This window comes from Marmota marmota, unplaced genomic scaffold (assembly GCF_001458135.2).
Source record: "Marmota marmota marmota unplaced genomic scaffold, marMar, whole genome shotgun sequence".
NCBI lineage: Eukaryota > Metazoa > Chordata > Mammalia > Rodentia > Sciuridae > Marmota > Marmota marmota.
This window is the reverse complement of record NW_026000211.1, coordinates 6,389,934-6,404,774: the sequence shown is the minus strand read 5'-3', so window position 1 is coordinate 6,404,774 and position 14,841 is coordinate 6,389,934. Positions and strand designations below refer to the sequence as shown.

General features: G+C 35.7%; 1 protein-coding gene across 2 annotated transcripts in view; it reads left to right on the top strand.

Annotated features, from left to right (window-relative positions):
- The window catches only part of Mtmr7 (myotubularin related protein 7), an 88,852-nt gene extending 75,799 nt beyond the window's left edge, over positions 1–13,053 (top strand). Inside the window, exons 10-14 of one of the 2 annotated variants that reach the window (XM_015486059.2) lie at positions 1,518–1,567; positions 6,200–6,400; positions 7,644–7,784; positions 8,903–9,029; positions 12,647–13,053. In XM_015486059.2, the coding sequence (XP_015341545.1) occupies positions 1,518–1,567; positions 6,200–6,400; positions 7,644–7,784; positions 8,903–9,029; positions 12,647–13,012 (885 nt within the window). In that variant the 3' untranslated portion in view covers positions 13,013–13,053. Of the gene's footprint in view, positions 1–1,517; positions 1,568–6,199; positions 6,401–7,643; positions 7,785–8,902; positions 9,030–12,427 lie in introns of both variants that reach the window. The other variant, XM_048791821.1, reaches the window with a different exon arrangement.
- The last annotated feature ends 1,788 nt before the right edge of the window (positions 13,054–14,841 follow it).

The following is a 14,841-nucleotide window of genomic DNA, read 5'->3' as shown; positions in this document are numbered from 1 at the left end:
AAGTTTGGGATAATGTGTGTAACAAAATACTTTGGGGGAAAAATATCAGGGAAAACATTTTCTATATTGTTCATGCTAATCGTCTCTAGAAGGAAAAACTTCTGTCACTTCCAGGTTTCTAAGTAATCCTCACAACTTAGATGAGAATATTCACTGTTTTTAGGGTTTTTGTGTTCTTTGATGCAATTATGAGTATATTCTCTCCTAGAGGTTGATCCTTTTTGGGTATACATCAAGATGTGATACATTGCTTCTGACTACAGTTGCCTGGGGTAGTGAAGTTTTGATTGAATAGTGAGATTTCCCTAAAATGACTGCAGGGGCTTTCTAGTGACTGGGCCATTAACTAGTTCCTTCCTCTTCAACAGTGATTGGATAGAGAATGCCATTCTGGGGATAGATGCTGAGAGGAGCCCTATTGGAATATCATTACTACTAATCTCTTTCCCAAGTGCTATCAGCTGACACCCTGAGGACTTGAGAGAAGAGGCCAGCTTCCTCCCTGAGCTTTCCCTTTCATTTTATCAGGATGCGCCTAAGAACTTGAATTATCTGTGACAGGATTGATTTGAGGGTGACATTCCTGCTTTAGACCCCTCTCCTGGGCTGAGGTTAGGAGGGCTAGATTCCCTCGTTTACTTTTGGAAACTGGGTTCCCAGTCACACCCTGCCATGAATCTTTCTTCCACATACCTTCCTTTTCTTCCACTGACTCTCTTCCTGATTGTGCCACATTAAATTTATAGCACAATTGAAATGCCCTTCTGAGTTAACAAGGACAGATTTCAACTGGTCCATACACTTTTTTTGGGGGAAACTAATGTTCATTTTAGAGCACTGGTGATATTAATAGGACTATTCCATATAGTTAACATTTTTTAAATCCAGACTACTTCAGTCTGTGAACTTATGGTAACCCTAATTCCAAAGCAGGGCTAAAGCTTCTAATATACTCATAAACTCATTTTAGAATTTTTCTCATGTATAGGAAAGAACACTGGAAAGCATTTCTAACTGTTTCTTATTGAAAGTTTGATATTTTTAATTATTCAAAGAGGCAGTATCATGTATTGGTTAAAAGATGGGGTTTAGAGCAGAGAGACCTGTGGTGTAAAGTGGTGTCCTCTGCTTCCTATAGCAGGTGAATATTAAATCTCTCTCTGCTTCACTCTCTGTTGCTGTAAAATGACAGGTATAATAACACCTATCCTACAATGAGGTGAGGTGTCACATGGGAAGCACAGCAGTGTCCAGCAGGGAGGAAGCATTGAGTGGATGGTGTTATGGTGTTTTCTTTTTTTAACTTCAGTTCTCATTTATTTTTCCTGTGCATGACCTTCAATTTTGCCCTTCCCACATGCATTGGTGGATATTGTCATTTCTTACTTATTTTCTGGTTATCTGAGGATAGTGATTTCTGAACCAGATGTCTCTGAATCTTTCAGTATTGTTGGTTATGGTCTCTTATTTTCCTTCATTTGCTTCTCTCCATGATACTTATATTCTTTCTTGTGTAGGTATTAATAGAAAAGGACTGGATTTCCTTTGGCCATAAGTTTAATCACAGGTAAGAAATATTTTAAAATCTGTTGCTTTGAATGTTTAGGATAAAAACACTGTTTCTGAAGTTTTCAGTGCAGTGTCCAGGGGAAAAATAGCTTGATTTTGAAAGGATTTTTACTACTATTTGTGTATCCCATTTGGAAAGTTTAAATTATGTTGTACATTTTGCATCATAGTTTGAGAGGAAATTCTCAAACTCTAACTGCACTTGGTATTAGTTGGGCAGAACTCAGTAAAGTTAAATTGTTCCAGAAGAGACATATGACACTTGGTCATTCATTGACCCAGGAAGGATCAACTCTCCCTCCTTCCATGCACACTGGATTTACTGAATTATTCCATTTTGGAAGTGCTGACATTCACTTTAGGCTGCAAGTTGTGAGATGCCCGGGGAACAGTTTCCCTGCTTTTTCACAGTGGCAATCAGATTGGATTGTTCCTGAAGCATTCACATCACATCGAAGTTTCTCCCAGATATCTCTGGAGAGATCATGTGGGACAGTGGCCCAGGCATTGGAGCCAGACAGATGCAACTCCAAATGCAAGCTGTGGCATTTACTGTCTGACTTTGGGCATCTGTCCTCTCTGACCTTGGTTTCCCATATATGGGATGGGGAATGTTTTGGGTCTTCTTGGTACAGAATCATATCATCTTTAAATAGTGATAATTTGAGTTCTTCTTTTCCTATCTATATCCCCGTAATTTCTTTCGTCTGATTGCTCTGGCTAGAGTTTCTAGAACTATGTTAAATAGAAGTGGTGAAAGAAGATGTCTTGTTCCAGATTTTAGAAGGAATGCTTTCAATTTTTCTCCATTTAGAATGATGTTGGCCTGAGGCTTAGCATAGATAGCCTTTACAATGTTGAGGTATGTTCCTGATATCCCTAGTTTTACTAGCATTTTGAACATGAAGGGATACTGTATTTTGTCAAATGCTTTCTCTGCATCTATTGAGATGATCATATGATTTTTATCTTTGAGTCTATTAATGTGATGAGTTACATTTATTGATTTCCATATGTTGAACCAACCTTGCATCCCTGGGATGAACCCTACTTGATCATGGTGCATTATCTTTTTGATATATTTTTTATTGAATTTGCCAGAATTTTATTGAGAATTTTTACACCTGTATTCATCAGAGATATTGGTCTGAAGTTTTCTTTCTTTGATGTGTTTTGTCTGGTTTTGGAATCAGGGTGACATTGGCCTCATAGAATGTATTTGGAATTGTTCCCTCTTTTTCTATTTCATGAAATAGTTTGAAAAGTATTGGTGACAGTTCTTTAAAGGTCTTGTAGAACTTAGCTATGTATCCATCCAGTCCTGGGCTTTTCTTGGTTGGTAGGCTTCTGATGGTGTCCTTTATTTCCTTGCTTCAAATGGATCTGTTTAAATTGTGTATATCTAATCCTGATTTAGTTTGGGCATATTATATACCTCTAGAAATTTGTTGATGCCTTTGAAGACATTTCTGTACATCAGTGACAAATCCTCAGAAAGAGAAACTAGGAAAACCACTCTATTTACAATAGCTTAAAAAAAATACTTGGGAATAAACTTAACGAAAGAGGTGAAAGACTTCTACAATGAAAACTATAGCACACCAAAGAAAGAAATTAAAGAAGACTTTAGAAGATGGAAAGATCTACCTTGTTCTTGGACAGGCAGAACTATATAGTCAAATGTGACTATATAGTCAAAATGACCATACTACCAAAGCACTGTACAGATTCAATGCAAGCCCAATCAAAATCCCAATGTCATTCCTCATAGAAATAAAAAAAGCAATAATAAAATTCATCTGGAAAAATAAGAGACCCAGAATAGGCAAAGCAATCCTTAGCAAGAAGAGTGAAGCTGGTGGCATTTGCTGTTCCAGACCTATACTACAGAGCAATAGTAACAAAAACAGCATAGTATTGGTACCAAAATAGACCTATAGACCAATGGTAAGAATAGAGGATACAGAGACTAATCCATATAACTACAGTTTTATTAGGCAAAGGCATCAAAGACATACATCAGAGAAAAGATAGCCTCTTCAACAAATGGTGCTGGGAAAACTGGAAGTCCATATGTAACAATATGAAATTAAATCTCTATTTCTCACCATGCACAAAACTCAACTCAAAGTGGATCAAGGATCTAGGAATTAAACCAGAGACCTTGCACCTAATGGAAGAAAAAGTAGGCCCAAACCTCCATCATGTTGGACTAGGCCCCAACTTCCTTAATAAGACATCTATAGCACAAGAATTAAAAAACCAAGAGTCAATAAATGGGATGGATTCAAACTAAAAAGCTTCTTCTCAGCAAAAGAAACAATCAGTGAGGTAAATAAGAGAGCCTACAGCTTGGGAGCAAAGTTTTACCACTTGCACATCAGATACAGCACTAATCTCTAGGGTATATAAAGAACTCAAAAAGCTAAACATCCAAAAGACAAATAACCCAATCAATAAATGGCCAAGGAATTGAACAGACACTTCTCAGAAGAGGATATGCAATCAATCAACAAATATACGAAAAAATGTTCAACATCTCTAACAATTAGAGAAATGCAAATCAAAACTAAGATTTCACCTCACTCCAGTCGGAATGGCAGCTATTAAGAATACAAACAACAACAAGTGTTGGTGAGGATGTGGGAAAAGGGCACATTCATACATTGCTGGTGGGACTGCAAATTGGTGTAGCCAATCTGGAAAGCAGTATGGAGATTCCCCCAAACACTAGAACAACCATTTGACCCAGCTATCCCACTCCACAGTTTATACCCAAAGGACTTAAAAACAGCACTGCAACGACACAGCCACATCAACGTTTATAGCAGCAGAATTCACAATACCTAAATTGTGGAACCAACCCAGATGCCCTTCAGTAGATGCATGGATAGGGAAACTTTGGTACATATACACAATGGAACATTACTCAGCATTAAATGAGAATAAAATCATGGAATTTGCAGTTAAATGGATGGAGTTGGAGAATATAATATGCTAAGTGAAGTAAGACAATCCCAAAAAACCAAAGGCAAATGTTTTCTTTGATATGAGGATGCTTACTCATAATGGCTATGGGGTGGCGGAGCATGGGAGGAATGAAGAACTTTAGTTAGGGCAAAGGGGAGGGAGGGGAATGGAGGGGAATGGAGGGGGTAAGGGGATAGGAATGATGGTGGAATGAGTTAGAAATCATTATCCTAAGTACATGTATGAAAACATGAATGTTGTGAAAATACTTTGTGTACAACCAGTGACTTGAAAAATTGTGCTCTATAGTGTAATATGAAATGAATTGCATTCTGCCATCATGTGTAACAAATTAGAATTAATAAATAATTTAATAAAGAAAAAAAGAGTAGAAGAAGAGGAGGCCTGGGTCCCACTTTGTCCTTTGAGAGCACACCTCCACTGACCTAAAGACCCCACTTCTTAAAGGCTTCACAACCTCTCAATAGAACCACCCTGAGGAGCAAGTCTTAACATACAGTTTGGGGGATATTAAAGAATACAAATGACCGCATTCTTCTTTCTCTATTGACTTACTGTGTTCTGCCCAGAACATAAACATATTACTTACACAGAACAAATATGTATTACCAGATGATATTTTATCTCAAGAACACAGAAGGTTTTAAAATTACATTATCTTCAAAAGACAAAGAGTTTTAATATTATATTAACCTGAAAATTGATAATCCATGTATAATTAGAGAAATGCTCAGTTAATCAAGAAAGCAAAAGAAAATGTCTAACTATTTGGGAAAATGTAAATTTCCAACAAATAACACAAAATTTATTGATTAGATTCTATTTGACTTTAGATTTTATTTAAAGTTGTTTATAGAAGAGCAGTATGTAGTGTACATTCACTTGTCATTTCAAAAATATTGCTTGCTATTTCAAGATAAAATATTTTATATTATCCTAAAAAAAGTTTTCTGTGGAATCTGTGGTCATATAAAAATGAGTGTTTTGTTTTTACTCTAGAAATGAGAATATCCTAGGAAACCATTATTTTTTTTTCAAATTGTCTTTCTTCCTTATTTCTTCCCAGCAAACAATGCAAGAGTGAAAAACCCAGAAGTTGCTTAGAAATTGCTTCTAATTCTCCCATTAGCCATTAATAAAGTAGAAGATTTATTTCAAAAGTTTTGTTGTACTTTTAAAGTTTGAAATAAAAACTGCTAATTTTTCATGGAAAGTTTCCTTGAATTTAATCTCTGGGACTATTCTACTTTATTTTATTTGAGAGAGAGAGAGAATGAATTTTAATATTTATTTTTTAGTTTTCAGCGGATACAACATCTTTATTTGTATGTGGTGCTGAGGATCGAACCTGGGCTGCACACATGCCAGGCGAGCACGCTACCGCTTGAGTCACATCCCCAGCCCCAACTCTTCTACTTTAACACTTTCTTTTGTAACTATAACATGAACATGTTCTCTTCTTTATACCACCATTACGAAGTTCTTGAAATTGGAATTTAAAGGTTAATTTTTCTACCTCTTATACTGAGTTTATAAGATTTTTTTAGGAACTAGTGTTGCCTTTATGATAGTTTATGAATTTATAGCCTTCTAATTAAAAAAACTTACCTTATAACATATCTTCTACTTTGTTTTATAGATATGGCAATCTAGATGGTGACCCAAAAGAAATCTCCCCAGTAATTGACCAGTTCATTGAGTGTGTCTGGCAATTAATGGAACAATTTCCCTGTGCCTTTGAGTTCAATGAGAGGTTTCTGATTCACATTCAACATCACATTTATTCTTGCCAGTTTGGAAACTTCCTATGCAACAGTCAAAAGGAGAGACGGGAACTCAAGTAAGTGTTTTGGAGTTTTAACTTTTATCTCAAGCTTTGGGCAACATAGAATTTTCAGGTGGACTTTTATAATTTTGGACACTATGTCATTTAGTGCACATATCTATACTGACAGATTCAAGTTCTTTTCTTGTTTCTGGCGTCATTTCAAAGTGGCAAAAATGTAATCAACTGACAGAGATCTGTACAGTTGTACTTTTTCCCCCAGTTTCTGCCTGATATACCCAGACAGGTTGGGGGGTCTTGAAAATAATTCTGGAGTCAAAGAAAATAATTTTTGCAATTAAAAGTTAGATATCTTGAGTGGACATATGGTTAGAATAAAAACTGCAAATATAACAGGGAAAACAAATTTTAAACTCAAGGCACTGTTAATTTAGATTAAAAGTGCACTGCATCATCCAAGGGTAAAAGTAGATAAAATATGGACTTCCAAGTACATTATAAAGTCAGAAACTTAATAACAAGAAGGTGATTTAGGAAGTGCAAATAAGAGAATATTTTTGAGATTTTCATAGAATAAAATGATTTTAACTATGGTATATACATGATCAAATTTAATTTTAGAAATAAACAGTTTAAGTAAAATAGGCTTTATGCCATCTAAGTTATACAAAAATACTTTTTCAAGTGGATACTGGTTTATTTTGTCCAAGGAACTTTAAGTATTCCTGATGGGGGATGATTTAGAAGAAGCAGAGCGCATCCTATAGGCTCACCTGTTTTCCCACATAATTCGTGGCTTGTTGCACCAGACTCTCAAGTTCTAATGGTATCTGCTTGGATTTTAATTCTGGCTTTTACATTCACTAGCCATAGGAACTACTTAATCTCTCCATTTCTTTAGTGTCTCTTCCAGAGAATGGATATATCTTACAGGAATTCAGTGAGGGTCAAAAGAGAGAAAACACGGGAAGCCCTTTGAAAACAGCCTGGCAAATAATAAATGTTCAATGAATATTTGGACAAAAAACTATATAAGCAGTTTTTTTTTTTTTTAACTTAACAAGAATTAAATATCCTGTCCAGGCTAATGCAGATAGTAGGGGAGGAGTTGAGATTATTATAGTGCTATTCTACTATATCAAGAAACCACCAAAAAAGATTTTAAATTTCCCTTCTGTAGAACAAGGACTGTTGTTCAGATCACAGTGCTTAGTTCCTTTCCACCTGTTATATTATACATTTACTATTCTTAAGAACCAAGATCAGTCATTTTCGACTTTTTTTTTTTTTTAAACAGTATTCAAGAAAGAACATACTCTTTATGGGCTCATCTGTTGAAGAATCGGGCTGACTACCTGAATCCTCTGTTTAGAGCGGATCACAGTCAGAACCAGGGATGCCTTCACCTCCCTGCAGCTCCATGCAATTCCATGTACAAGTATGTAAACCTTTAGCAATCTTCAAACTATGGAGTGAAACTGGATTCTGGCACTGTTTAACTTTCAGAGGCCAAAGTGTCTGAGACAATGGGTTTCAAGGCTTTTTTGTATACACAATCCTTCAGAAGATGCTTGAATAACTGACTGTATTTTTGGCCGTGTCTCCTCCCTCTCATCCCTCTAAATGTGAAATTCTCTTCAGAAGTTGATGTTTTATAATAACGGTATCTTAGAAATACATAGAAACTTATATTTCCATGTGAAAGTGAAAGGGAGGAGGGGAAGAGAGAGAGGAAGAGAAAAAAGAAAACCAAGTATCTTTTAGGCTAAATTAGAATGACACATTTATCAAATTATCACATGGTTTTATCTCTGCTGAATCAAGTCCCAGCTTATTTCTCTTGTGGAAATAGATTATTTTAAGATTTTATGTATTGGGATGGGAGACCAAGCATGTTGTATGTTATCCTTTGGCTTCTTCTCTAGTCTTACGTGATGAAATGACTCAGAGGTCAGCCAAAAGGCCAGTGCACAGAATATGAGAAACCACATTCCTTTTCCCTACTCACTCCCAACAAATACTTACTGGGTTCCCCCCCCCCCCCACCCGCCAAGATTTTATTCCTCAAGATGGTTTTATTCTCATTTATTTTAATATCATTATTTCCCCAGACTTTTAGAGCAGAATGAGCAGAATGTTAATTCTATTATACTTAAAAAAAAAAGCTTCAAGTTTAAAAGCCTCCTTTTGTAGCTGAAAGACTCTCTATATGTTCACTAATTTTGAAGTTCAAAACAGCGATTTTATTAAACCAAAACAAAAATGTGGTAACATGTGTTACTTCAATCTATTATAAAAATATATTTATTATATGCCTCCTAATTCAGTATCATATATAAGTAGACACTTCATGAACTTAACTTTCTTCAAAAGTTTATGGGCTCCCCCCAAAAACCATCAACATGAAATTATTGCGAGCGGCTTTTTTGAACTTGTAATTTGTGTTTGGTTATTATTTAGACTGTGGAACTGTAATATTAAAAATAGCTTGTAAGATTTGAGAATGTGAGTTTTCAGATTGTGGTTTGGTGGTACTGTAAAGCTCTTTCCTCCTAGGTTTTGGAGTGGAATGTATAACCGTTTTGAAAAGGGGATGCAGCCCCGACAGTCCGTTACAGATTACCTTATGGCCGTGAAGGAGGAATCCCAGCAGCTGGAGGAAGAACTGGAGGCCCTAGAAGAAGTAAGACACACTTGCTATAATCTATATTGTGTACTTGCAGGTACATGTGACTAAATCAGAGTCACTCCAAGTGAATTTGGGCTGACTAAATAAAGACACAGACACAGAAAGTACCTTTTTTGGGGGCTCAGTGACTGCTCATCAGCTACAGCTCCCACAACGGGGGCAAGGCAGGCAAGAAAGAGGAGGGGAGCACGCCTCGAACTGGGGTTTTATTAATGGAGGGAACTAATCCATGGAACACTCCATCCAAAAAAGGGCAAGGATTACAACAAGGGAAGGATTACAACAAACAGGTGAGTTTGGTACAACCATCTGGTAACACCCACTCCCTGAACTGCACCTTTCTTATCCAAGCAGAGGTAAAGTCCACCTGTATTGCAATGGGTGCAATACCAGTCCAGTACCTCTTTACTCAGGACTTAAGGTGTGTACAAAGCTCCTGTACAGGGCGGCTCCTGACATGTGCTTATTTCTTTCAGAATGTGGCCCCATGAAAGTCTCTAAAAGCCCATATATAAAATTAGCAGTGCCCATTTTTTATTTATAATCATTGGATGATACAGTCTCACTCAGGTGAGCACCCAGATGACTGATGTCCATACGTAGGAATTTAATGCATATCACAAATCTGGCTCATGGTCATTTCCATAGTGTGCTGAACTATTTGGCTATTTACACACACACACACACACACACATTTTGTTGTTGTTACTAGTAAATACTAGTACTAAAATTCTTTCTGGAGAAAGCATGAAAAAAGGTTGAAAAAGGAGTAAAATTAGACATTTTATTTGTAGTAAAAATCTACTACTTCACTTCTTTTTTTCTTTTCTTTTTTTTTGCTACTGGGGAATTGAGCCCAGTAGCACTCATCTACTGAGTCACATCCACAGCTCTTGTTATTTTTCGAGACAGGTTCTCACTAAGTTGCTTAGGACCTTGCTAAACTGCTGAAACTGTCTTTTGAACTTGCAATCATCCTGCCTCAGCCTTCTGAGTCACTAGGATTACAAGTGTGCACCACCATACTTGTGTCCTGTGTCTTCACTTTTAAGAATTAAAAAATGACATTATGTTAGTATATAAAAGATAAAATAATTGAAATTGACTACTTTGGGCTTCTGTTACTTCCCCATTTGGGCCAGGGAGGTTATAATATACTTAAATGCTTTTCCTAATTGGATAACTTTGTTTCCAGTGATATTAGTTAAGTTTAGTTGATCACCAAACCCACTTGGATTTTTGCTTTGTTCTGCTTCAGTTGTTTTCTTAAAACACGTCACCACCATACTATTCATTTGTTCAGGAATTGGCAGTAAGTTCCTCTTGTTTGGGACCTGAATTTTGAATTGAGGTTCAATAATTTAAATATGATGAAAACTTTAAGATCATATGTAGTGAGGAAAAAGTATTAGGAGGGTTGGAAATTGTCAATAGTTAAGGTTCTTCTTTATCCTCATAGAGCAATAACGTGGCTAGAAGAGAACATAGCTTTTCCGATTGGTCAGTATCTAAAGAAAGTTCAGCAAAATATCACAAATTGAAATTGAATTCTGCTCCTTGGCCCAGTGGATACTCACCTGCAGGTCCCCACTGAGAATGATGCCCTGGGGAAATGGTGCTTTATGATTCAGGGTTCTCAACAATAGCGGTGGTCATTTAGAGGTAGATGGTGAGGCTGACTCCTGTTTTCATGATATTCTAGAAAATATCCCTTTTTGAGATATAAATATCATGGATGATCTTAAGTTGGGTTGCAAATTTAAGTGCTTAAGCTGGACAGGTAAAACAGATTCACAGGTTAAACCATTGGTTTGGGGAACTTTTAAGACCAGGTATAAATGGTACTCTAGAAATCTGCCAGAGTCCAAAAAAACATTGCTGTATCTGTATGATGAATTCTGTCTTATATCATCATGTTTTACCTTATTGAGAAGTAGTTTTTAAGCCTTGTTTGTGCAGCAAGATCACCACCTCCCAGGAAATCCTGATGCCTGGGCACTAAGCCTAGAAATTTCAGTATCTTTAGTGCCACAGGTGATGTGAATCGAATCAAAGAATAAATGAAGAGAGTGAAATGAGCCGCAGGTTGGAGTTTTAGAATTCTAGAGCCATGGTAGATCTTTTTTTTTTTTTTATTTGAGTCATCATTGGGCCAGTTAAATTTACACTTCCTAAAGACATACAAGCTTTATGAAAATCTTAGGATTTTATTAATCTTTTCCAGTATTCATTTTGTTGAACAATTGTTAAACAATTTTAAAAAATATTTATTTAGAATATTTTAAAGTGCCTTTATTTAAAAATTTTGATTATTATTTCCTTATATGACAGGAAAAGTTTCTTAGTCTGGCATTTGAAATTTTCCTATAATTCAGTCTAATCCAACTTTTCAACCTTATTCTCCACTGTTCCCTTTGCTAAAATTGAACATTTTCTGCTTCTTGCTCATTATTGACACCTCCTTACCTGTGTGTTTTTCTTCTCACTGTTCCTTCTAACAGGAATGCTACCAGAATGTCCAGATTTAATCCTTTCAGAGTTCTGTTAAAATGCACTTTTCTCCCTGAAGCTCACCTGCATGACACCACCCCCATCCCTCTTAAATTTGACTCTTCCAAATCCCTACATGAACACTGCCTCAGTTAAACACTTCAAGTTCTCCACAGCTGGATCTAGATTTATTTCTGTTCCTCATATTGCCCAACACAGTGCTTTTTCACTAATACCTCATATGAGTGGTTTTGAAGGAATATGAGATACTCGATCTTATAATACCTCCCCTGCTGACATTACAGGATATAATCTGGTAAAATATATTTTGAATAGCCCAAATGTCCATAACCCGATGAATGGAGACACAAAATATGGCATATTCATGTCATGGAATGTAATTCAAAATAAAAAGCAATAAAATCCCGATACATGCTATCATATGGATGCTCCTTGAGAACAGAAGCTAAGTGAAAGAAGCCAGATGCAAAAGGGCATATAGTGTATTATCCATTGATATGAAATATCCAAACTAGGCAAATTTGGAGATAGAAAGCTATCTAGCAGTTGCCACAGGATGTAGAGAAGGGGAATGGGTGCTGACTGCTAATGAGTATGATTGGTTGGAGTTTTTTTTTTGAGGTAGGGGAGGGGTGATGAAAATGATGTAGAATTAAGTAGGGATGGTTGTACAACCTTGTAAATTTACTAAAAGCCACTGAATTGCATACATTGAGGGTGAATTTTATAAGTGAATTATATCTCAATAAAATTAGATAAACAACTCATTCCTGACTTTAAAAAAAAACATTCTGAGTTCATGGGAACCAAACAGGCATAGAAAAGAGGGAGACTATTGATTAGCAGGTACGTTATCTGTGTTATACTGTTTCCATTTATAGAAAACCTGTCACGGCAGTTATTATCATCCTCACACTAGAGATGAAGAAAACAAGCCTCACAGAATTCATTTTGTTCATGGCCAAAAAGCCTAGGTTTGAATCCTCATCCATTCGAGTCCCATATTCTTAACATTATACCCAGCTGGAAGGCAAACTAAAGGGATGCATGTATAAAAGGAGAAGGAAAATTTTTCCCTGAAATTGTTATTTCTTCTTCAGAGGCTGGAAAAAATTCAGAAGGTCCAGTTAAGTCACACTACAGTGAAGAGTAACAAGCAAAGTGAACCCAGCAAACACTCAGGGTTTTCTACCACAGACAACAGCACAGCCAACACTCCCCAGGATTACAGTGGGAATATGAAATCATTTCCATCCAGAAGCCCTTCACAGGGTGATGAAGATTCTGCTCTGATTCTAACCCAAGACAATCTGAAAAGCTCAGATCCAGACTTGTCAGTGAACAGTGATCAAGAGTCTGGGGTGGAGGATTTAAGTTGTCGGTCTCCAAGTGGTGGTGAGCGTGCACCAAGCGAAGACAGTGGTAAGGACCGGGATTCTGATGAAGCTGTGTTTCTCACTGCCTGAAGTTTCCCTTTGGAGTTCCAAAGTGAAGGACACACAAGAAACACTTCCAAAAAAAAGGGCATGGTGCAATTCTGAATAAAAATGATTTAGGAAATGGGACATGTCATCGAGAATTGTAAAATGTAGATATGAAAATGGAAAAAAATGACCAACTCTTAGTGTATTTAGATGTTTAAGAACAGGAAGTAGCCACTTCTTTCATCAATATAAGGAAAATTATTCATCATTTTGAAACTCATTCTAGACTATGAAAATTGTATTCACTGCAAAACAATTATTCTATCATCACTTGAGGTTACCAGTATAAATCTTCCTTGTCATAGCATGCATCTCCTCACAAAGCCCCCTGACTCTCTTCCCTTAAACCTGTTATGATCTTGAATGTCTCTTATTTCACTTCCAGATGCACAGTTTGTGTTTTCTATCTTCTGACCCTATTACCATTATTTCTAAAAAATAGGGCACGTTGATGAGATATAAGGAGCTTTGAAATTGTTTAAACTTATCTTTCAGGTATAATAATCACTTTAACTTTTCCTTAGATAATATATTTAGAATTGTTAATAATAATTTTGTTGCCCTTTCTGGAATCTCTTCTGTTTCTCATCATTTAAAAAAATAATAAAACTTATAACTTACTTTTTGTCTAAGATGGGTCTAATACCTAATAAAATAGAAGCAACATTCACTCTATGGCTCTTACATATGAATTCAAATCATATTTGCTTTCTTAATAACAACCTTTCGTTACTGTTCCAGAGACTAGACTACAAAGATTGTTTGAGCCAACTATCAACCAGCTTGATTCCTGAAGTTTAACACTGTAAAAGTTAGTAGGGTAAAATATCAATAAGAGCAAATCCCAATTAAGAACTAGAGAATTTGGCTGTCATGCCTATTAAACAGGGGGAATGAGTTACACCATCTATCATTCTAGAAATTATGTGACTGGTGAATCTAGTTTAATTAACATTAGTAACATCTCATGAACAATGACTGCTAAATATTCTGAAAATTTTTTGTTTTGGTAAAAGGCACATGTGAAACAGAACCATTCTCCTGTCTTATTACTGAAACACAGGACTTTACTAGGTAACCTGAACTTTTGATTTGAAGGAACCTACTAGAGAAAAGTTATCATGTTTGAATAGAAAGAAAGAGTATTCACAATGTATGGCTTTGAAATATTAGTACATTCTAGAATGTAGAAGGATTAATTTTATCACTTATATAAACATTTTAAATATGTGAATTTTTATTGGAGAATATATTACATTTTGCTAAAATGGGAGCAAGGAAAAGAAAAAAGGCAAGTGATATTGCTGAAATCTCTAGTATGAAAGATTTGGGGCATAGTAATATACATAAATCAAATTATACAGTATAATTGTTAATTGTATGCATATTTAAAAATAGAAGTTATTTTAATATACTAAAGACAGTAATATAAAATGCTCTTTTAATGTTAAAAAAAAGCAAGTACAATTGTTTTAGAATACAAAATCTGAGTATTTTCTGCTGAGTAGTTTCCAAATTAAATACAAGGAAAGGTCATTCATTTTCTATAATAAAAAAACATATATAACAGAGAATACCCTGCTAAGAAATACTTAGGATATAGGGTCAATAGCTTTTACATTTTTATAATGTATATAACTCACTTCATACCATTCTTGTAGTTGTCTACTTCTAGAAACTTTGTTGCCTAAAACTGAGGATATGACTTTAATTTCTTCCAGTTGGTAGTGTAAGGCTAAAAAAAGCAATACTTTTTTTTAAAAAAGAAAAGAAACAGTATCTATACCAAAAAGGACTATGCATTTACTTGG